At 45.3% G+C, this 23,835-nt stretch overlaps 1 protein-coding gene across 1 annotated transcript in view; it reads right to left on the reverse strand.

The window, feature by feature from the left end:
* LRIG1 (leucine rich repeats and immunoglobulin like domains 1) overlaps positions 1-23,835 on the reverse strand; it is a 93,940-nt gene that overhangs the window by 24,874 nt on the left and 45,231 nt on the right. Inside the window, 5 exon segments of the mRNA XM_077184464.1 lie at positions 1,686-1,829; positions 6,128-6,271; positions 7,447-7,590; positions 9,815-9,958; positions 10,937-11,074. Of these exon segments, the coding sequence (XP_077040579.1) occupies positions 1,686-1,829; positions 6,128-6,271; positions 7,447-7,590; positions 9,815-9,958; positions 10,937-11,074 (714 nt within the window).

Raw genomic sequence — 23,835 nt, forward strand, 5'->3', positions numbered from 1 at the left:
AAGAGTAAGATGCAAAAAGTACTGTAGAGAGGGGACATTTTTCTGTTCCCATTTCCTTTTAATGACTCAGGCCACAATGGGCTTCTCAAGAGGAATAAAAGTATCAAAGTGTGTTTTTTTTCTTTGCAAGGAAGAACTAAATCAGTTTGCTGAACCCAAGCAGCCTGGGAACGTGTCTGGTGCTGTCACAGGGGCTGTGAGAACTCTGTGGTGAGCCAGATGAAGGTGCTGGGCCTGCAGCTCCCAGAGAGAGCAGGAGAGGAGACAGAACAAGGCTGCAGCCATGGAACTGCATCCCCCATCCTCTGATGCTCACAAGGCAAGCCCAGATGTGCTTCAGTCTCACACAGCTCTCGGTGTGCAATGGTACAATGCTACAGCCCTGTCACAGTCACATTCTCTGAAAAAATCCCTTTGCCCAGGATTCTTCTCCTGGGAAGCTGAGAAGCCTCAGAGGAAAAGGAAAACAATAACTATCTGATTTGCTTTGCTGTGTTTTGCTGCTTTAGAATGTGTTTAGACATTGTTTACCCACAGGTGACTGTTTCATTAGTTTCTGCTGTGAATTGTTTTGACTCAATGGCAAACTGGGGCCAAGCTGTGTTGGACCATGAGGAGAGAGTCACAAGTTTTCATTAGTATCTTTTTAACCTCCTGTCTATATCCTTTCTCTATTCTTTAGTACAGTTTAGTATAGTATTCTTTAATATAATATAGATCATAAAATAATAAACTAGCCTTCTAAGAACATGGAATCAGATTAATCATTCCTTCCTTCCTTCCCTCCTTGGGGATCCCACAAACACAACACAACTGCACCCCACAGAGGCCACACTGATCTCTCATGGGCTCTACTGCTCCCAAAACCTTCCAAGCTGCTATTTGGACTAGGCAACCTCATTTCCAGTGTCATATTTCCAGGTATTTTATTGTGTCAGTGGTTTTAAAATAAAAGTCTGTGGTAAATGGCCCCAGCCAGCACTGGATGGATCACTTCTGCAATTCAGTACTAGGGCACATGAAACTTTGCCCTTGGCAACTTTTTGGTTTTTCAGGGTTTCCCACGAAAATCATAGCACAGAATGTTTCATGGGCCAAACTGAATTAAAAACTTCTGTTTACTTGCATGTTACCTGCAAAAGCTTCTTATTTCTATGACTGGACTTAAGGCTGGGTGAAGCTTCATGTGTTGTTACACTTCTGGTACAGTCAGATGCTAAGCCCAACCTCTACATTTCTTTGTTTTCCAATTGCTTTTTTTCTTAACATCATCTTACAATAATAATTTTATATTTATTCACAGTTTTATATTAATATTCAAGTTTCTTTTTTAAAAAAGAAACAACACAGAAGTGGTCAATAGCACATTTAAGAGGATATTCAAATTTCCAGTGTTGTCAGTAGAAGGAATCATTCCCTGCTCCTTCTGAGTGCAGAATGACCCAAAAGAAACCAAGCTTTTCTAAGAGTTTCAATTAAAATCAATGTGATAGCAGGAGAAATACTGCTATTAGCTGCAGGACTGAGACCTCAGGGATTTTTTGGTCAGCTGAGGTGGCTTCAGGAACCTGAAACTGCCAGACATGGGCACCCAAAGCATCTTCAAAGCAGAACCATGTGGCAGAACACAAACTGTGGAGGGAGGGAACATGGGTGTGGACTGACAAAAGCTGAGAGCAACTTACAGGACACGGAGGTTTTTGAGTCCCCTGAAAGCACCTTCTGCAATGTGGTTGATGGAATTGTGGCTCAGCCTCAGCACGTGCAGCCCCCCAAGGTCTGCCAGGCTTCCCTCATCCAGCCTGGTCAGGTTGTTGTAGGAGAGAATCCTGAAGGGAAAAAAAAAATGCAACAAACAGCTCTTGTCAATCCATCTGGTATTTTCCAAACTGCTCTGTGCCAAGCAGTGCCTGCCTCCCAGAGCCACCTGACACGAGGTGATGCACTGGGGGGGTGTGAGGAAACAGGATTGATTGCAGGTATTGCCCCAAAACACCCAAGGGGGACACCAAGGAGCAGGAGGCAGCTGGTACCAGCTCTGGGGCAATTTTCTGTGCAGGCTACAGAGAGAGGCTGCCCCAGGAGTGACTGAGAGCAGCAGCCCAGCACACAGACTCTGTCAGCTCCAGCAGGGAGAGCTCCCCTGCTCCCCTGCAGCTGGGTGAGGGTCTGGGAGCCTTGGCTGTGCTCAATCCCCTCTCCCTCTGAGGCTCACAGGAGCAGCAGGCCCTGCTGCCCACGCCCTGTGAGGTGCAGAGTGATGTCACACTGATGGATTCTGGAGCTCACACAGCCCCTTGGCAGGGTGCAGGCTGCTGTGCTCAGGAGGTGCCTTATCATTCTGCACTGGTGCACAGCCAGCCCCAGGCTCTGGGTGTGGGTGCCTGGGCTCCACCCCAGTGCAGAGCCAAAAGCATTTCACCACAAGGCAATTGAATGCTTCCTTTCACCCACAGAAAGGAGGTGTCTGCTGTAAACCAGCCACCTTTCCTTCCTCCCACTCCCCTTTGTCAAGGAGCACAGTTTGCCTTAAATCCTCTCCACTTACAAGAGGCTATTGGAGGGTTGGGGTTGGTTTTTTTTCCTTAGTTTTCCACCTATCTCTTCCCCTTGCCTGCATTATCTCTGGTCTGGGAGGTTTTTTTCCAGCACTGCTCCTGTTGCAGTTTGGAAGCTGGCAGGAAGGCAGCTGCTTTTCTCTCCCAGCAAGGTGTGGATGAGGCTTTGGAGATGTGACACTAAGGGCAAGCCTTGGGATCTGCTGCAGCCACCCCACACACTGTGCAACCACCTTCTATCCAGAATAAAGCCCTGCTTTATTGTGGAAGGCCAGCCTGGATTCTCAAATGAGAATAGCAGCAGGCACCAGATTTTCAAAACCACCTCCTTGGTGACCTGGGAGTGCCACTCACTTCAAAAGATGTGAGGGTTTGGGCTGCTCAACTTTTGAAAAAGTGAAGCAGCTTTGAGCAAGCACTGAAATTCTTCACTGTACAGACAAGAAAAAAAAAATCACGGAGTTCCAAACCTCTAAATTCCTCTTCTAGCACTGCCTGTTAATGAGTCTGCTTAAAAATGTGTCTAGGGCTTGCATGAAATTCACTGCAAAGCCAAAACCAAAGTCCAAACAGACACATACTCCAGAGCACTGAGAGTGTCATTTACTTGGCAAAGGGGCTGTCTATCTTTTAGCTGTGTGAGTGGGCAGAGGGCAAGCTCTTTTAAAAAATTCAGCAAAGATTAATGAGTTTGAAGGTATGGGACAACATACTTTCACTCCTAAAGAAGCTATAGTGTTAGTTATGAAGAACTGGCATCTGGTCAAAATTATGTCCTCACCTGCTATTAAAGAATTTGGCTTAAAAAAAAAAAAAAGTTGTTCAAAAGTAATCCTAAACCTGGCTGAGAAAATAAATAGTTCCTTTTGATTCCACACACAGGGGTTCCTGCCACAACTGGTGAAGGCATGTTCCCCCTGTTTGTTTGGATGTCACCCCAAGATGGACAGACAGCAGCAGGACGTGGTGACTCTCAATGGTGTCACACATGCAAAGTTTCAGGAGCTATTGCACCTGGCAGTGGCTTCTTCAGCTTGCCAGGGCTCTGCTTCCTGCCCCAGGCCCAATTTGCAAAACATCAGGTTTCCCCCCTCAGCTCAGCAGTGTGGGTGATCTGGTTGAGGGAAGATCTCTGCTGCTTCACCAAGCTTGGCATCTCTACCACTGAGAAATCACTGGCATGAATCAATGGCAACGTTTGTCTACACAGCCCTTCCAGCCTGGTGGGAAGCAGATTTTGAGCACCATGCCAGAATTGGTGCAGAATGGGGTTAACCAGAACCCTGTTGTGCAACTGGAGCTGCTGCTGCCAGCCTGTTCTGGATCAGGTACCTCTAAGACACTTCACTCCCCCTGACCAAGCTACAGGTAAAAAGGAAAGGAAAGACCCAGCAGCCAAGTCACCATTTACCTCTGATGAAATCCTCTGCTCCCACTGTGGTTTTTCCATGATGCTGATGCTCCAGCACCTGACTGGTGAATACAATCAGCCCTTTCTCATGCTCAGAACAAGGCAAGAGCTTTCTTTCCTTGTCAGCTCTTACATCAGCCCAGAGCCTTGGGTTCACATTTTGTCCCAGCAACTGAATGAGAAAACTCCTCCTTCAGATGATCAACACCCTCCTTAGAAGACTGAAATTCATTCCCTGTACAGCCACAGTGTTTTCAGGTAACTGAAACCCAGCAGATTTAGCAACAGGGAAGGTGAGCAAGGATCTTTCAATCAGGAATGAAACCACCAACAAAGTGCACGAGTCAGTCTGGATGTGTCCATGGCTTCCTTTCCTCACCCTGGCATTTCAGCACAGATCTCTCCTACAGGAGTTTCAGTTTGATATCTGATGGCTCCCTGCAGCAGCTTTACCCTGAAGGCAGCACCTGAGAGAGCCTGCAGGACTTTGCAGGGCTGTGCTAACTCCCACACAATCACTTTCCCCATCTCAGCTGTGGCCTCAAACTGCAGCACAATCCTGCCTGTCAGGCCAGGCACACCCCAGTGCCTCACACCACCTCACACCACCAGGCATCTTCCAAACCTACCCCATCCTGCACCCCAGTTTCTGCAATTACTGCTTCTAAGACAGGACAGCTCACCATTAGAACTGCTTGTTGGATGAGATCCTAATCCATACCTGAGAAAAAGGACTCAGCATGACAAGCAACCTCCAAACTAAACCTTGGGGGTTTGCAAGACAGAGTCATATAGAGAAGACAAGCTCAGCTCTCCCTAAAAGAGTTCTGCCATTAGCCCTGGGAGGTGCAGGGGGCCTGACCCACCCCATCCAACCCAGGCTGGAATAAAGCTCGGCACAGGCACCAAATATTTGGTTCTATGCAGTGCAGTGATCTGCATTTGGCTGTTCCAAGGATTCAGCTGTGAGTGCCTTGATGTCCCCTTTTTTTGATGCTTCAGATTTTAACAGACCAAAGGTAGAGCACAGTTCCAGTTCTGATCTGCTGCCTTGAAGATCTCTCCATTAACACTGCCTTAATCTAGCAAAATATCATGTGAGCATCTGAATTGTGCAAGGCATGGGCAGTTCTGCAGCAATTTGAAAAATTAGGTAATTCAACAATCACGTGTGTATTTAATTAAAACAAAAAATAAAGTACTTCCTTGCACCCCCAAAGAATAACCACCATCTGAACAAATAATTTGGGTTCAAGAGAAAACCACAGGGCTAGCATGTTAATTCTTAACATAAAAAAATTACATGTGTCATGTGTATCCATCTCTGAGCCCACAGCCCAAAGGTTCAGGACTCACAGCTGGGTGGGCAGATACCAACCTCCAGTGTGAGAGCAGAGTGAGGCCTCTGGCAGCAGGAAGCTGCTTTTTGGTGGATAGGAGACTCCCTGACAATGTTTAGCATTTCCTGCACCAAGCAGAATGAATTCCAAGTGTCAAGTTGACCAAAGTAAAAAGCAAAGCTTTGCACAGTCCCACGAGGGGATGGCAGCACCTTCTGTAAATACTGCCAGCATCCCAGTTGTCTCTTCAAAAAGGCATTAAGCAGTGCCACAGATCCAAAAGACACCCTTGTGGGGCTGCCCTTCATTTGCCAGGCTGTATCCCCAGCACCTCAGGAGAGCAAAGCCCATGTATTTACTTTTCAACAACTGAACCCCACAGGAAGGATAAAGTGTAAACAGGAGAAACAAGGAGAACTGCCTTGAAAGGGCCAAATCTCTGCTGGCTGAAAGCATGGTTGTTCTTTGTAAATACAGAGGATAAAGCAAAGCTTCCTTCAGGCTGTACAGTTATTATATGGCAAGTTACAAGTCTTGTAACTCACTAGCTAAAAACATTGGCAAGCCACAGCTCACAAACTCTCCAGGTCTTTTGGCACTGTGCACTTTTAGTGGGTTCTAGCCTTTGTTTTTGGTACAAATGTGTTTTAACCAGGTGCTCTGAAGGTCATAACATCATAAATAACAAGGGCATCACTTAGGAGCCTGCAGTTCCTGCATTTCTACAGATTGATAGAGTGGGAGCTCTAAGTCTTGAGAAAATTCCTTACTCCCCCCTCTCCTGCCAGCATTACACAACACCACAGAAACCAACTCACAGCTCATGCAGCTTCTGGCAGAAGCTCCAGCCATCGGGGTTGATGCGGGATATGGAGTTGTTGCTGAGGTGGAGCTGGTGCAGAGAGGAAAGGCCATAGAGAGAGCCACTGTTCACTTCTGTCAGGCTGTTGTATTCCAGGTGCCTGTGGAGAAAAACCAGAAGGAACTGACAGATAAGCAGCACTGGTCAAATGCTGGAAGCATTTCCAAAAAGAACTGTGATTTTAGCCATTCCTACACACCTTTCCACATACCCAGGTGGACATATGCATGTGTGGGCATTTCTTGTCAAACAAAGATAGAAATTCAAGGACAACACAAAGGAAATACCCACAAGGAGATGTGACTGCAGAGAGAAGCTCCACTGCAAGTAAACTGGGCTTAAAGCATCCCATTCAAGTTTGTATTTGCAGAGTCTCAGTTGTGTGACAGCAGCACCCAGAAACCTGCTGCCTTCACCACCTGGGACCTCACAAACACACCTGGAAGCCAAGGGTGCTGGAAGCTTCAGCTATTTCTCTGCAATGACTAATCAATTTATTTTCTGGGATGGAAAGAAAGCATCACCAAGAATGGCCAGCTTGGTTTCTAGGTATCCCATGAGGTGGAACGATGCTGTCTGCAGCAAAGAGTTTCCATTTATCAGCCAAAACAAATTTGCAGAAGCCAGATATTTAAAGACCAATTGAGATAAATGCTGAACATTCAAACTGTCAAACTTTCAAAGGAATAGTGCCACAGCTTAAAAAACAGTGCTGTTTTTATTGAACACCTGCTGAAGCAGTGAGGTTTTGCAAACTGTGGGTCAGCTAAAGAGAAGCTGCTGTATCGAATTTGTAGGCACCCCAACGAGGGGGGAGAATGATGTGTCTGACTCCATCTTATCAGAAGGCTAATTAATTACTTTATTACACTATATCATTCTATACTATATTACACTATTTTACATTGCTGCCAACCACTCAACTCTGCACACAACTGTAGGGAATCTTGTGACTGTCAGCTGACAGTCCCGACACACACACGCTCGTAAATAAACCACCATTACTTTAGATAAAAAATCTCCATATTGCATTCTACTTTTACACAAACACAGGCACAGCAAATAAAATAAGAATTGTGTTTTCTTTCTCTGAGGTTCAGAGAATGCGAATCTCAGAAATATTCTTGAGAAAAATTACGCCTTGCTTTTCTCTGTGAAGAGAGAAGTGGCAATGCCGCTGCAGCAGCTCTGGGCGTGCAGGACAGAGAAAGGAGCACAAGAAGCAGCACGGGTCATTGCTAAAATACAGAGAAGGATGTGACAGCACCAACTTACAGAACTTGCATTTTGGCCAGGCCCCAGAAGGCCCCATCAGTCAGTTTGCTGATGTTGTTGCGCTGCAGTTTCAGCACTTCCAGGCTGTCCAGCCCCTGGAACGTCAGCCCTTCAATCAGGCGGAGGCGATTGCGGTTCAGCTCCCTGAAATCACCAAGGCCATACAAGTTGGTTAAAGCCCAGCCCTTTCTCAGCCAGTCATGTGTGCAGCACACAATGGGGGCAGCAATGCCAACAGCTCCTGTGTCAGTGGTTCCCAGGAGACAGCAGAACAGCACCGGAAACCTTCAATCCCAGAGCTATCCAGGGAAGGCAGCTGGGTGTGATCTCCTAAACAAACTCACCCTGGGACAGGCTTTCACCACAGAGAAATTACACAGTGCAGCAATTCCTCTTCATCCCTCCTCTCTCTGCATTTCTTTTCAACCATTGAGCCTTCTCATCAATTCCCACTCTCCATCCTCCCTCAAGCACAGACACCATTTGAACCAAAACACTGGCATTATTTCCTTTACAATCTATTGTTTTTATAGGACTTGTAATTGCCCAGTAAAAATGTGCTCTGAAACATGCAGGTGCCCCAAAACTGTGGGCACAAGAGGAAACTTTATGGCCAAGTCTGAAAGGAAAGCCTTCAGTCCCCCTGAAAAATGTCACTTTTTTTTTTTTTCTACTATCAGAAACTAATAAAGAGTGAAAGTGTTTCCAATAACAATGCAGTCTTAATATTTGTGTATACAATCGTTTCCAGCCTGGTTCATTAAATTTCGTTTGAGTTTCCCTGGGTGGGGAAGGACCCCTAAATTTTGGCAGTATCTTTTTTCTGAATAGCAATATGAACATCATCACAGCACTCTTTACCAACCTACATCAGTCTTATGGATTGCTTGACCCAGACATACCAGGTGAAAATCCAGTTCTGTTAAGTCAGTGGAGAACTTCAACACAATGCACTAAAAGCTGAAGCTAAAGCTTTTAAAACTGATACTTTTCCCACACATACAAGATTAAGCTGAGAATAGTTCCCTATTCAGTGTTTGTGTTGAGGAAAATGGTGGAGGTTACAACATCCAAACTTGTTTTGGAAAAGATGAAGAAGCCATAGAGACTTTAAGCTTACTTTTCAACTGCCTAAAAAAACAATGTTGAACTTGGGCTCAAGTTGAGAATAATTAAAGTCAAGTAAGCAATAAAGATTTTGCAGGCCTAAAGTACCTTGTGGTACTGCACTTCCTGGGCTATTAGTGAAACAGGCTTTGCCAGAAAAAGAACTGTACACAAATCCTACAACACACCAATCTGGGTAACTTGCAATTCATTCATGTTTATCTGCAGAGTTAAACAACCAGCTCTGAGGCAGTCATTAAGAGCACCAATTACTCCATCTCTCAGTGCAAACCATGTTCCTAAACAGACTGAGTTGTTTTCATTACAGTTCTACACATGATGCAGTCAAACACAGTGAATTAGAAGCCCTCGCTCAATGGACAGCAACTTCCAGCTGAGAGGCAGCAGACTTTTCCTACTGTGTGCCCCATCCCATCCCAAACTGGCTGTAAATCCTGCATGTATGCACACACAAATGCACACACTCTCCTTGGGCACACCCTGGCTTCAGGATTTCTCTCTCAGTCAAGAGGTTGACACTTAGAGGTGCAAGTTCCAACAGCATTTGTGGACTTTATGTTAACAGACAGAGGTGGACCTTTTGTCTTTCAAATTTGATGGAAAGATTGCAAGGAGCCTTAGGCTGGGCCCATTTCTACAACAGCAGCAGAAGGGAAAAGTGCCATTAAGTGGCCACTTTTTTACACATAAAGCATGTTTATAGCTGCAGATGTCTGTGTGTCCCCACACAGGCAGAACAACAACCATGTGTGTGTTAACTCATCTGAGCTGCAATTTTCTCTGCCCAAATATCACCTCACAGTTTAACAACCTTCCCTCATTGCTTTTTTATTGGCACATAAAGATACCTGTGTGGCCCTCAAACACTAACACAGCAGCTGAGTTCTGTCCCTCTCAATGGAAACATCTTGCAAACCTCTCTTGCACCACAGACACCAGCAGCTTCCAAGGGAATGGATTTGTCTCACTCTGTCAAGTGCAAAAGATGCTGATATCTGTTGCAGCATTCCTCCCTCCCTCCCCACCTGATCCAAATAATGACCTGAAAAGCCAAGAGTTACAAGACAAAACCCTCTCCCAGTGTGTCTTCCTAGGAGCTGGCAGAGAACTCCTGCACAGTGAATTCTCCATTTCATACACAGTAGGTGAGGATGGGTGACATTTGCTGTGCACACCCCCAGGATCATTTTATCTCCATGAAGTGTGGCTGAGCTTAATTAAACTGGTCATTTGTACTCACAGCTGAATTAGCCTGGGCAGCCTGAAGGCCTTGACAGGAAGCTGAGTGATCCTGTTTTTACTCAGCCTGAGTGTCAGCAGGGTCCGGGACAGGCTGTCAAAGGCACCGGGCTCCAGGGTGCTGATTCTGTTGCTCCCCAGGTAGCTGCAATAAATCACAGCAGAAAAATGAATGCTTCTGTCAGAAATTACCTTTTGTCAGCATTTAGTTGGTCTCCAGACAAGCTGGTGAAACTACAGAGGTGGCTTCAAAACCAGCTGAATTTCTGGCTGCACAAATGGCCTTTCCCAGAGCCTGTGATGGATGTGGAGAATTGCTGGGCACTTCCAAAGAGCTCCCTGACATCCTCCTACTTGAACAAGGCAATCAGGAGTGGAAGCCAGAAACTGGAGACTATTCCAGGGCAGGATGATGCTATTCATTCCCCATTTTCCCCTCAGCTGCTGTCCCAGAGGTCTTTTTTATTTGGATCCTGGTCTACCCTCTTGCAACCAGGAACACAAACTTGGGTGTAAACTTTAATGCAGGCAGACTACTTGCCTGCACCTCTTCAAAGGTATCTAAAATACAGATTATTTCATATTTCTCTGAATAGCAACATCCTGTGGGAATGTGTTACCCTGCTTGACCCCATTTTCTCCAAATAATCAGAGACATGTCTGTTCTCAATATTCAGAAAGCCACTTTGATGATTAAATGGTTGTTCTCTCTCCACTCTTTTAGATGCACATGGGTTTGCAGTTGCAAAGACACCTACACATGAAGGATGCAGGATACCTTAAAGATAAGATACCTCTTCTCTTCAACACAATTAATAATAATCTGTATTCTTTATAGAGACACCTACACATGAAGGATGTAGGGTAGCTGAAAGATACCTTTTCTTTACAACACAATTAATAATAATCTACATTCTTTATAGCTACATCAGAAACCAAACACCACTCAAAAAATAACCTGACAACAGTGACAACGTGCTGCCTTCTAACTCTCCCTTGCACTTAAAATCCTGACAAATAATCCCATACTTCTTATGTTCATGGCTCCTTTTTCTGAAGGTTTGAGGCCCTTTCCTGTGCTGTGGTAACTCCACAAAAGCTGTTCCCAGCCAGCAGAACTCACAGCTCCTTGATGAGCAGTCCCTGTGGGAAGCAGCCGTTTCGGATTTCCGTGATGTCATTGAAGCTCAGGTCCAGCGTTTCCAGGGTAACGTAGGGCTGCAGCTCACTGCCCTCAATGCTGCGGATCCTGTTGTGATGCCTGCAACAGTCAGGAGCAGAAAAAGGGACTGTTTGGTTCTCTTAGAAAAACAGAATGAATATCTGAGTCTGCAGCACGCCTCCAGGCTGGCCTTGAGTTTGTACACTCAGAGTTATGGTGACTTTTTAACAGCTTTAACTTTTTAACCATTCCAGAGAGATTCCATAATCCCCATGCTGCTCCTCTGGCTAGAGCCAGCTCACAGGTATCTGCAGGCTTCCACTTTTTTCCTTCTACAGAGCTATTGACTCCACTCATCAGATTTTCTTCCATTAATCTGGGCTCTCTCACAAACCTGCACTTCCAAACTGCATTTGTTACATGCCAGGACTACAGGGCTGCTTCTAAATCCCAAAGGCAAGGAGTGCAGATCAGTGGCTCAACATGCCAAGGCTTTATCCAGAGAATGTGATTTTCAGAGAAGGAAACAAATAACTAAATACAAACTCAACAAAAGTTACATAACATTCTGAATTCCTAAGGATTCTTCAGAAAACTCCCAGCTTTGCACTGTGTTACAGTGATTTATAACACACAGAAATAAGAAGTCCCTGTCTTTGCTGCCTGACCAGGACAGCCTGAGGGATTCAATCCAAGGTTTTTCTTTAGAGAAATTCCTACCAACTGCCCTCAGTTTGCTTCCACAGCCACCAAACAGTTAAATACCTTTAGACCTCATCTGTACTCAACAAGGTCTTAGTAAAAATCACCCCCTCACTGAGTCCTTTCCTCTGACTCCTTTCTGGCCTGAGTCAGTAGAGAACAGTAATCAATTAAAGAAATACATTGTGCATTAGTCACAAGAGGCAGAGCACATGCCTGATGTGAATTTAGAGCAGTCACTGATATTACTGGCAAGGGTCTGAGTGAGGCACTCCAAACAGAGACGCTCACCAGACACTTGGGAACTTGCTGAATAATAAGAGATAGTAAAGAGAGTTCAGACAAGTCCTGTGCCTCAATCCATGCAGACACCTACTGGGTGAGCAGAGGAGGGGAGAGCAGCCAGTGAAAGCACTCCTGACTGCGAGTTCCAGCTCCCCTGACAAAGCATCAGCCCTTTGAAACAAAAACTGAGGGATGTCTGACACAGCTTTTCAGGCACTTCCAGCTGTTCAGGAGCCCATCCTCTCCAGCTTCACCCCCTCTTCAGGCTCTCCCAGGGGTTCAGACAAGCCCCTTTGGAAGAAAACCTCCCTTGGACAGAAAATGCCAGCAGCACATGGCAAGGGACCTGCTCCCCACACCATGATCTGCTCCTTTACCCTCCCTGTTATTAAAACCAGATTGTTTCACCACAACCTTTGCTGGTGTCCACAACAGGAAGAGTGAAAAATCTGCAAAGAACAATTTGCTCTTGGGAGACTCACCCTTTAAACAGCCAGCACATGGCCTTTGCTTAACGCTGGGGAAACAGGCACAGAAACACTACTTTGACTGAAGAGTTTAAATGATAATTAATTCAGTGCAGGCTCAGAAAACACTAAGGACAAATTTTACAGCACTATAGCAGTGTGCTGCTAATACAATGCAACAAGGTGTCACAAAAAATCAAAGGAAAGTCATAATTTATGTCTCCAAACTGGTTATTCCATGGGTTACCTGCACACAGGTCTCCACAACCACAACTGTTTCAAAGGTAATGATGTGGCTGCTATCCAAAAGACCAATACTCATTTACAGCTGGGAATAAAGTCTGATGCACCTAGTAGGACAGTGGTACACTGAATTTATAGCACAGTGAGACTAAAAGACAGGAAAAATCACTATACCCAGAATGTTGTGACCTCCATTAACTAAAAACACGGGCGAGGGAAATTTCTTTCCCTCTACGACTATTTTTTTTTTTCTAATTAACTTGATTAGTAGAATCACAAGGTTCAGATATTTTTAATACTTTTTTCCTCCTCAAAAGAAGAGCACCCATTAAATGTGCTTTCAAGCCTGACTCAGGAAAGTACCTGAACACAGACATAACTGAAAGTAAAGCACGAGCACATTTTCTGGAGCTCTCCTGAAGCAGGGGCTGCGAGTTCAGCTCTGATCTCATCTAAGCTGAGATGGCTGAGATGAATCTGGCTGTAAATTAACAGGAAATGAAGGCTTGTACAAACGAACATGGAGAATCTATAAATCACCTGACAATCCCTACACAGGGCAGCAAAGTCTGCAAGGGACTGAGAGCACAGAGTGGATTTGGACATGAAACGCTCTTCAGAAGCCAATGTTTTTTCATTTTAATATTTTTTTCTTTTGGAGTATTAATATTTTTGTGCTTTGGTTGCTCAACATATATCCACTCTGCCTGCCTGCCAGATCTCCCAACCCATCCCAGAAGACAGACTTGAAGAAGGGAAGAAAAGGACAGGAAAGAACTATTTTGTTTGAGCTGTGTTCGCAGTTTCCAGGTGACTTCTGTCTGTTCGCCTCTTGCTTTTCATGTGCTGCAGCTGGCAGATGAGAGGGATACTTTATTTTACACAGGCAGAAAAACTGGCTCCTTTCTCTCCCTCTCCCCCTTTTGCTTCAAACATGGGCTGACTCCAAATGTAGCTCTCAGCTCCAAACACCATCCCAGGCCAGTCCCAGCTGGGGAATGTCAGACAGTTCGCTGCAAAGCACTGCACCCTCTCAAAGCACTGCACTTCAAACAAAGCCTGTGACTTTTCCTATACACAGCATGTGATATGAAAGCAGCACAGCACAAACCTTTTACTAGCTTGATTACAATTTATTTTTCATTCTTTTGGTAAGGGCCCAAATGTGATTTAACCCTTACTGTTACTACTTGGATCCTCTCGGCTCTCCCGCCTTTGTTCCTCTGTTCATCGCAAGGGAGTTTTGCAGAAAAAAAAAAACCAGTGATGTTATGAATTTGCCTCTCCCTTTTATCACTGACTGGAAAAGGGCTGGATTTCACCCAACCACTTCACACTGGGTTGGCTTCAAATGTGACAGATCAGATTTTAGAACCAATTGCCGAAACCAGGCGTTAAAGCACAAATAATTGGTGCTTGCACAACCAACACCTCCCGGTATCCTTTCCTCTCCCCACTCCTTGGGTATCACAGCCTGGAAACAGCCTTCCCTGCCTCACTTCAGCCAGTGTTACCTCAAGAGTGTACAATGACAGGGCTTCAATGTGAGATTGTGCAATTAGAGCCTGGAGTGGGAGCCAAGTCTCTTGGTTTCTATTCCCAGCTCTGGCACAGACTCATCTGCCTTGGGCAAGTTCCTTAACCCCTCTCTACCTCTGGCTTTCCAATGTGCATGGAAAAGGACTATCCAGCTAGGATGATGCAGCCTTTGCTGAGGACTAAAAACCTGGAGTGAAAGCAGCTCAAGCAAAAAAGAAATCATAGGAACTAAGGAGCCCATCCAAGTCCATTTGGGTTTGTTTATGAATATGGGAGGATCTGGCTTAAACAGCAGAACTTCCAAGTTCATACCCAACGTCATTCCCACAGACACCTCATCTGCAGCTAACACAGACCTGGAACACCTCTGTGCCAAGCTAAGGTAACTGGCAGTCAGCAGTGATCCCTTCCACACTCTCTGTGCTCATGGCACTTGTTCAGGAACTTCTTCACGCTGGGGTCAGCACCAGCTCTGGCCGCAGAGGGAGAGGAGAGCTGGGTGGATGCACCCTCCAGCCCCTCAGTTCAACACCCCAGAGTGGCACAGCCCCTCAGCCCTTGCACTCTGCACAGACCCCTTGTGCCTACAGGAGATCTGGACCATCCCCAGGCAGCTCCTTGCCGAAGCAAGGCCGTGAGGAAACAAACGCAACGCGCGCTCTCTGCTCCGCCGCGCTGAGAAAAACAAGCAGAACGTTCCAGCACAGCCAAAGCCTGTTTGGGTTTGCTCTGAGCCGGGAGGGAGCTGGAGGGGGGGGCAGGAAAATAACAGGTGGCGCAAAGTCAAAGGCTTGCAGCATTTCCAGGAATCTCAGCTTGTATTTTAGAGGTAAAGTTACACTTTAATCCCGGTGCGTTTCCTCATTCGAAGCGTCTTTGTGAATATTTATTTGATAAACAGGCTGTGAAACATTTTCCACCAGACTTAACAGGGGAAGAATTCACCTTCCTCTTTGCAGCAAGCAAGGAGAACACCACTCAGTTTAATTTATACCTTAGCTTCAAACTCCTCGTGTGAAATGGATGCAAAGAGCAGCACAAAAACGTTCCTTTGTTGTTTGAGCCGCATTCACACTCCCCAGCAGCTGCCCACTCCAAAGCTGGCAGCAGAAAATCAAAGCAAGACCCTCAGACAGGAATGCACAAGGAGTTTTGCTTGGGCTGATTTAAATACAATCAGCAGAAAACCTCCTGGTTTAGACACAGCTTGAATTAAGGCTGCTGTAGCTGCAGTGTAAATGTTCAGTGCGAAGCGAGGCTAAAGGCAGGCACAAGTCACATGCCTGCCCTTCATGTAGTGTCAGCTTACAGATCTGGCCCGGCTCACCAGAGAAAAGGGAAAGCTGTAATACAGCAAACCTATTAAACCAGCACCTGTTATAGGCATCAAAAATAAAACTGAGCTTCTAAAGAGGGGCTCTGCACCTCGGGCAGGGTTCTATTAATATGCCAGCACATTTTCAAAATTAGCGTACGAGGGAGATCACAGGACTTGGAAAGAGGGAGGTTTTTAAAAGTTCAGGGTTTGGTTAGTATTTCCATCCTGACAAAGTATTGAAGAAACAAAATGCTGGAGCCAGAAAGAGTTATGGGGTTTGGTAGTGAAGGACAGGCAAGGTTTGGTGTCACAGACTGGCTGTGCAAAGAGAGGGAGATCAAAGGCAGCGTAACCAGAGATGGATCGCACACACTGTGACTAACACATGCCTGGAACTACCTGCCCTCCTCCTCCTCAGCTCAGAGGAGATGGAGATCCACTACTGATCCTTCTAGAAACACTGAAGAAGATCAAAGACATGGGTTCCTAAGCTTTCACCTTACATGATTTGCTATTTGATTTCAGCCTGTCACTCACTACACAAACACAAAAAATAATAAATAAAATCATGGTTTCAGAGTAGAGTGCAATGCCTGAGTGATTTTCCTAACAAGGCAAGAAGGGTAACTGATAATCTGGAAGATGAATTTGTGTTTACAACAGCAGCAACATAAATGTTACTGCTTTTCTGGGTCACCTTCTTACATTCAATAACCAAAGATCTCCTAAGTGATTTTTATTAACATATGCAAAGAAGGAAGGGGAAGAATGTCATTGGGACCTGAACACCAGCTTTGACTCGAAGTTCAAACAATTTATCAGTGTAAAACTTCTTACATGGTTTTAACATTTTACTCACAAATTTTACTTCCAAAGATTTCTTTCAGAAAACTTTTTCTTCTCTACTGTAACTTGTGAAATGTCTGCCTTGGAGTACCGTGAAGCCATCTCTGCAGCTGAAGATAAAGTAAACCAGGCAGGTGACATGCTGGAAGTCTGTGTCACACCATTCTCTAGTTCTTAACATGAGACCTTCCCAGAAAAACTGAACTGCCTGATGTGCATGAGCCCTCACACTCCCCAAGTGCTCTGGAAAGCCCCACTAGCTGTCTGACACTTTGTGTTCTCTTACCAGCCTTTCCAGAATAATCCATTAGGCACAAGATTTTGTACTGTCACAAGAATGTGTATTTTTATCCAACACAAAAACTGCATTTGCTTATGGGAAGTGCCCCACTGTCCTTTCAGAGCAAGGCTGCATGGGTTGCTGTTTGGACAGGAAGCAAGGATGCATGGAAGCAGCCCCCACTTTTCTCAGATGCTCTGAATCACTCCTTCCCTGAGGAATCCTGGCGGATTCCCAGGCTGTCACAGATACAGCTCTGTTTGTTCAGGTGCTGGCTGCACACACAACAAGAGCAGAGCAGTGGCAGGCCAGCCAGCCACTGCATTTTAGGGTCAGCCACACAAAACAAACCAAGACAAAAACCAAAAAACACCACCCCCAAAAAGCAAAAAAAAAACCAAAACCCCAAAACCAACCAACCCACACCAAAACCCCAAACCACTGGAAGAAAAAAAAAAAAAAAAAAAAGAGAAGCCACTTGTGTAATTTTTTACAGATACCCAAACTTTCTCCTAAAGTTCATATGCTCTACCTAAGACTGTAAGTCAAGATCTTCCCTCTTTCCCTCTCCCTAGCACTCTTCAGAAAAAGGTCTAAGATGAAGCAAACAAAATCCATGACCCTTTTACACTGTTTTCACTTAAAATCATATAAAGGAATAATGCAAGAAACAAGCTGAAGGAGCTATTCCAACTATAACTAAAGCAGAAAACCTGAAGAGGATTTATTCATCTACTGTACATCAGCTTCAAACCAGGTATATTCCAGGAGGCTTTTATTCATCAGGTCATGTTCTCACCCTATTTTGTGGTTTATGATGGAGTAGCATGAATCAAACTACCCCCAGCTACACACAGCTGGGACAAGACAGGGGGGTAAAAAAACAACCTGGGCTTTGGGGTTTTTTTGAAGATGGAGGGGATGGGAAAAAAATGGAACCTTTCACAGTGAAGTGACTGTGTCTCTGTTCCAGGTCACGGATGTTTGGAGGCAGAAATCAGTCTGGGAGCTGAGATTTGCTAATTCACCCCTTTGGGCCTGGGAGCAGTTGCCACCTGCAGAGGGCTGTGCTAGGAACTCTCTTCCCACAAGCAAACTCTCACTCACACAAATAGTTCCACTGCAGCCAACAGGACTGCTCATGTGAGCCCAGTGTGACCCAGGGGCTCTGTTTTCACTGTCTATTATTAAAGGCTACCCTGTGGTCACTCACAGGACCAAGCTCATCTTCCTCTCACACTGATGGACTGCAACCACTGACCCTGCTGCACTCCCAGTGGCCTCAGAGCATCCTCGTGCCCGGGGCACCCAACCATGGGCAGATGTTATCCTGCTGCCAGACACACTCCCACAGCTCCTTCTAATCCACATGGATAAGAGGAGGGGATCAAGCATTCTCTTTAAAATCTTTCCCAGCAGCTGGACATAAGCAAAGGCCTGGATCTGATGAACAATTTTTGATAGGTAAAGTATGAACTGCATGAAGGAAAGCCCTTCTCCTATTGTAACCAAAACACACTGAGCTACATATTCTCTTTGAATATTTCTGAACTAGCACTGTTTATGTAAACTTTCTGACTTCTTACATGACCTTACACTGTGTGCTGATCCACTGAGGGAAGCCATGTCGTTTTTCAAAACTCTCTCCCTCCCTCACTTTGATCTGCATTTCCTTTCACTGGACTTTGACTCACCACCATATGATTTCGGATATTTTTTGCAACATACAACTTCCTAAGCCTTCAGCATTTCATTCCATTGAGAAAACAAAATGTGTGGGACAGGCAGGATTAGAATTCAGTCATCTTTAAAATAGAGGCTGTCTCATCTCTTCAGCAGATTACACACCCTGCTGTGACATCAAAGCAAATAAAGATTCCTGAAGACAAGACAGCCTCTGTTATGGGCACAGTCCCCCCCATCAGCAACTGAGTGGCTCTAAGAGGACCAGCTCTCTTCTGGTTACACTGGATGTTTCATCAAGACAGTGCTCTGCAGCAGTTTTTAAAATGATGTATTCACAAGGGGCTCAGATCCATTAAACAGGCTGTGCAAAGCATCTCTCATTGTCTGGCACAGCTTCTCTGTAACGAGCCTCCCTGAACTTTTGTGAACTTGACCCCAAAGAATCTCAGTGATGATGTGCAGAGCCCTGAGCTCACCCTCAATGGAGGATGCACCTGCAAGGGTTGGGGCCAGGTATCTTCAGCAGGGGCTGCCCAACCTGTGATGCAGTTTGGCCAAAGGCTCAAGGGAGGGAATCTCTAAGCCACTGAACACCATCACTGCTGGTTTTGCAAGCACACAGAGCTGTGTGAGCCTGACCCCCTCTCTGTCCATGCCACTGCTCCTGTCACTTCTCACATTCCCTAAACTCCATCTGCAGCAAGCACTGAGGAAGGCTGCAAAGGAGAGGAGAGGCTCTTCTGAGTGCTGAACTCTGCTAAGAGGAGAATTGTCCTGTGGGAATAGAAGGAAGGGAGTCATACAAGGTAAATGGCAGTTTTCACACAAGAATGCAGGAAACCACAGGGCTCTGCACCAGCTGTCTGAACGGGGTCGTGGCACTCAGCAGAGCCTCTTTGAAGGAAGGGCTGCATCAGTATTTGAAAGGGGTCATTCAGTTGCTGGCAGATGACAGTCAGGTCAGTGTTTCCATGCTCTACATCTCATATCTTTGGTCTGCTACTCTTTTGCTCTGCCACTGGCTTTTCCTCTTGTGCTTCTCCCTCAAGGGCTTTCTTCTGCCACTGATCCACGCCAGCCAAACTCAATTTCCTATCACAAATTAAATGCATAAGCAACTCTCTGAAGCCAAGATAGAGGCTACCTTCACCCCACCACTTTGCTGCTCTGATGAATTCCTGCTCTCCACAGCCCCACAGTACCCAGTGCCTGTGTCAGGGCTGCTGCCCAGGCCCCTCACCTTATCACCGCCTCAAAGATGAGCCAGGTCTGTGATAAGGAAGAACAGAAATCCAAAAATCAGATGTCAACTGAACCAGCACAGAGCAGAGGCTGGAGCACAGACAGCAGCTTCCTTTCATTTCATTGCATGCAAGTTTTGTGCTTCTAATCAACAAGGAGGGCATTTCCATTTGAAAGCCAAGAAGCTCCAAAAGCACAGGGCATGGAGGCACTTTCATCCTTAAATCCTGATACTGATTTTAGTTTCTCTTTGTGTAATACATGATCAAAGTAAATAAGATCCACCACAGCCCAGAGAGCACATGTGTTTTGTGGGTGGTTTTGTTTTGCTTTTGTCTCTCCACGGGAGCGAGGAGGGGAAAATAACACAAGGGGAGAAGCAATTCAAGTGCAAAGCAAATGCAATGGCTCTGCCCATGATGCTGCAATTTTCATCCAAATTGTAACTGCAAGCAGACTTGATAGCATGCACTGTCTGTGTCTCTAAGCCACAATGTGACACAGGGCCTTTTCCCATCTCTGACAGGAACACCATGAAAACAGGTGGATTTAACTACAGTGATGATAAGGGAGGTAAAGAAAGGACAACACACTTGAATTCATCTTCCACACCATCAAACTCTCAGTCTCACGGAACTTGCAGCAGAAGCTGCTAAAAGACCTGCCTCTTGAAAAAGGCAGCATTTGAAAAAACACATTTTTGACTGGCCAGTCAAACTCCTGTTAACACTTGAGAGATGTAGATAGGCTGGCTGTTCTGTCTGCTCCAACATGACACACACTTGAGCTCTGTTGAAAGGGCTTATCTGTCTTGTCAGCAAGGTCACAGGAACAGGGATTGCCTCTGGGCAGACTTCACTGAGCTCTGCTGGGCTCACACTGCTCTGCCTGCAAGAAGGAATAGCTCCTGTGTGGAAAAGCAGTGGTCAAGCTAGCAAAGAAAAGAGCAGCTCTTCACAAGAACAGGCACCCTGCTGCTAATGAAGCTCATCAAGTAGGAAGGGTGGCTTTGGGAAACCCCAAAACAAGGTGGCAAAACATCCAGGGAAGAGGAAATTTGGGGTTTAGAGTAGAACTGCCTCTGTGCTAAGCCAGGCTGGTGTAAAACAGGCTGTTCAAGCTTCCCTGGTAAAGATCTTGTAAAGTCAAGGGTAAGCATTCAACCACCACTTAGCCAGTAAGTTCTTCAAGCTTTTAGAGTAAGACCATTTACATCTTCAGTTCCTCCTATTTTGAAAAAGATGACTGCTCTCTCAAAGAAACAACCTTGAGGGCAAAAATACCTTGGTAAGATCACCAAAAAGTGTGCCTTTTCCAGGGCACCTCAGGGATTACAGAAAGTCCAATCCCTTGGCCTGATGTCTCATGCTAACCACCACCCTGGGCAGCAACTGCTTGCACAGAGTGTGTGATCTGCAGTAGATGGACTGGGCAGGAAATGATTTTTAAATCTAAAATCCATGAGCCATTTATAGATTCTTTCTTTTGTCATCAACTCTCAATTCTACCTCTCCCCAACTCATTTTATCTGCTCAGATCTGACCACTAACACAGTTGTCTTTTCACTTGCACAGCTCTGCACTCCAGTTTCATTTTCCAGCTACCTTTGCTATTTTCCCTGATGTGCAATTGAACATTAAATGGTTTGACAGGCAGAACATGTACTCACCCAACCACTTATTCCCAATCAATATTCACGTGGAATTCCTGTTAACAAGCAGGAGTTATACACACAAACCTGAGGGAGCGTGGCCTCTCAAGTGATCACTTCATCTGAAGGTGTGACAGATCACTTTCTCATCTCTCTTAACCAGCAGTCACATTTTCCACTCTGCACACCCCCAGCAGGGCTGCTTTTGCAAGATAATCACTATTGACATGATCTCTATTGTTCACTTCTCCAATTAATTGGGGAATTTAACATGGGTTAAAAACATTTCAGTTAGAAATGAGCTTTCTGCAGACTTTTTTTTCTGATCTCTGCCAACCTTAACCTAGGAGGATCACACTCAAGTGAACATTTTCTTCACCCTACATTATTCCTAATGGTGCCAGTGTTCTATGCCACCCAATTTAAACCCCACAATTCTACCCCCAGCCCTGTTCTTACTCCTCTCTGGGATCTATTTCATGCTCTGAACAAGCACCACTGTCTACAACCAGGATAACTGGGGCCTAACTGCCCAATCTCAGTAGGGATGTGGGAACACATACTGAGAGCTTCTTTATATTGTGCAATTTTGTTAAAAAGCTGAATTGGCTAAACTTTCAGAGAGGAACATGGAGAGAGACTTTTAATAATTCAACTTGCTTTTACTGTAGCTTCAACTTGACTTTTACTCACCTCTGAGCAAACTTAATTGCCACTGCCAGCAGTTTTTAGGCAGGAAACTCCAATATGCTAAAAAAACTTTCAACTCAGCAAGTTATTTATATTTGAAACCTGCTTGGTCTGTGAAGACTAACAAAGGAATTGCTTTTGTAGACGTGTGCTTTATTTGCCATATGCCATTAAATGAGACAGTCAATCCACCACAGATATTAATAGTAGCAATTTTGGGCTATTCTAAGGCTCAAATATGAAGCTATTTTTCATACTGACCTTAACAAAAGATCATGGTTGCAGATGACCCTAACAACTGATCTAGGCTTGATCTGCAGAGGGACACAACTTGGAAGCCACTTTGTGCATTGTACACAAAATATGCTCCTGCCCTTGGAGATGCTTTACATCCAGGAGTTCCAGCTGCCCTGAGGTAGATCCTCTTCAGCTTGGAGGAAGCAGATTCACCCAAAGGGGTTTTTATATATATACATGTATTTGTGTATATATATATACACACACACATGTATGTATGTATATATGTGTATGTATGTATACATATACTTTGGGGTATAATGAGTATGTGGGTCATGCACAAAAAGATCCTCTTCCAGTATTCCAACCCCTAACCTTGTGCTCTGTCCCACTGGTGTCCTCTTCTCCTCCCTCCATACACAGATTAACCCAGCATGGCCTGCAAAGCAGCACACAGATGCCAGAGCAGATCTGGCCTAGCTCAAAGCAATTCTCTGCTCACAGAAGAAGCTGCCACGGCTGCACAAAATGCTTGTTATTAAATACATAATAGAGCAGCCTCCAGGGGTAACTGGTATTTCATGAGCTGCCACCAACTTTCACTACCTTTATCCTCTGGCCAATTTTTACACTCCACTGTATGTGCCCAGATTACTTTCTGATGCTCTTTTGTTGAGTCTGATAACTGTGTGCTTTACTGCTGTTGCTTTTCCAGAAGAAATGATTACTCATTTCCCTGGAATAGCCTCAGATCCTTTGCTATTTCCATGCACTCATGTTATATCTAAAAGCTCAAAGAGGACATGCAAATGATTAGAACAGTTCCAACAGCCCAAAAGAAAAGTCAAAACAGCATCTCTTCTGGTGCTTGGGAGTACATGATTAATGAGAGTTTCATCCACTAGGAAAGACTCCTGCAGTCTTTGGCCTCAGAAACTTGCAAACTTTACACACCAGAGCCTTAATATGAACTCTGAGCAAAACAAACTTAAGAGATGAGTTTCAGAATATCTTATGCCTGTGCATTGCTGCACACTGAACAGCCTGTCAGCATTCTTTTCATTTTCCCTTTCCATATTAACGTATTTCACATCCAAACCCAGAAGCTCAGTAGTATAGCCTGTATAGCCAAGCTCTCAGAAAGCAGCTCTCTCCATCTCCAGGGGGAATTACCTAAGCAAACACTGGAGAATTGGCCCCTGCAGACATTACACCATGTAGGTGATGCAAGCAGGGGCTGGGGGTGAATCTGCTCCCACTTATCTATCTCCACCACCTCAGTTCCCAGAGAAAGTTTCCTCTGGGCCAGCAATGAGGAAGGGAGGAGGGCAGTGTGGTTTCTGAGCTGCCCAAGGCACGTCCTGCACACAGGCAGAGCTGCTGACTCCGAGCAGACCCCGCTGCCTCTGACTCATCTGGATTTGCTGCTTGTGAGCACAAAACCTCTTGCTGCGACCCAGATGGAATTAACAGAGTACTCTCCTTATTTCTAATTGTTAGATCATCCCTTTTTAACTCCAGCAAAGATGACTTGCAGATTAAACCCCTTGGGGGTCAAGGCAGTTGTTCTGTTTGTACAGCAATTAGCACAGCAGGATCCCAGGCCACAAATGGCCTCCAAGGCTGTGTCTGTGCCGTCTGTGAGCTCAAACCTCATTCCTCCTGCAAGCCAAA

The sequence above is a fragment of the Agelaius phoeniceus genome, chromosome 11 (assembly GCF_051311805.1).
Source record: "Agelaius phoeniceus isolate bAgePho1 chromosome 11, bAgePho1.hap1, whole genome shotgun sequence".
Classification (NCBI taxonomy): Eukaryota; Metazoa; Chordata; class Aves; order Passeriformes; family Icteridae; genus Agelaius; species Agelaius phoeniceus.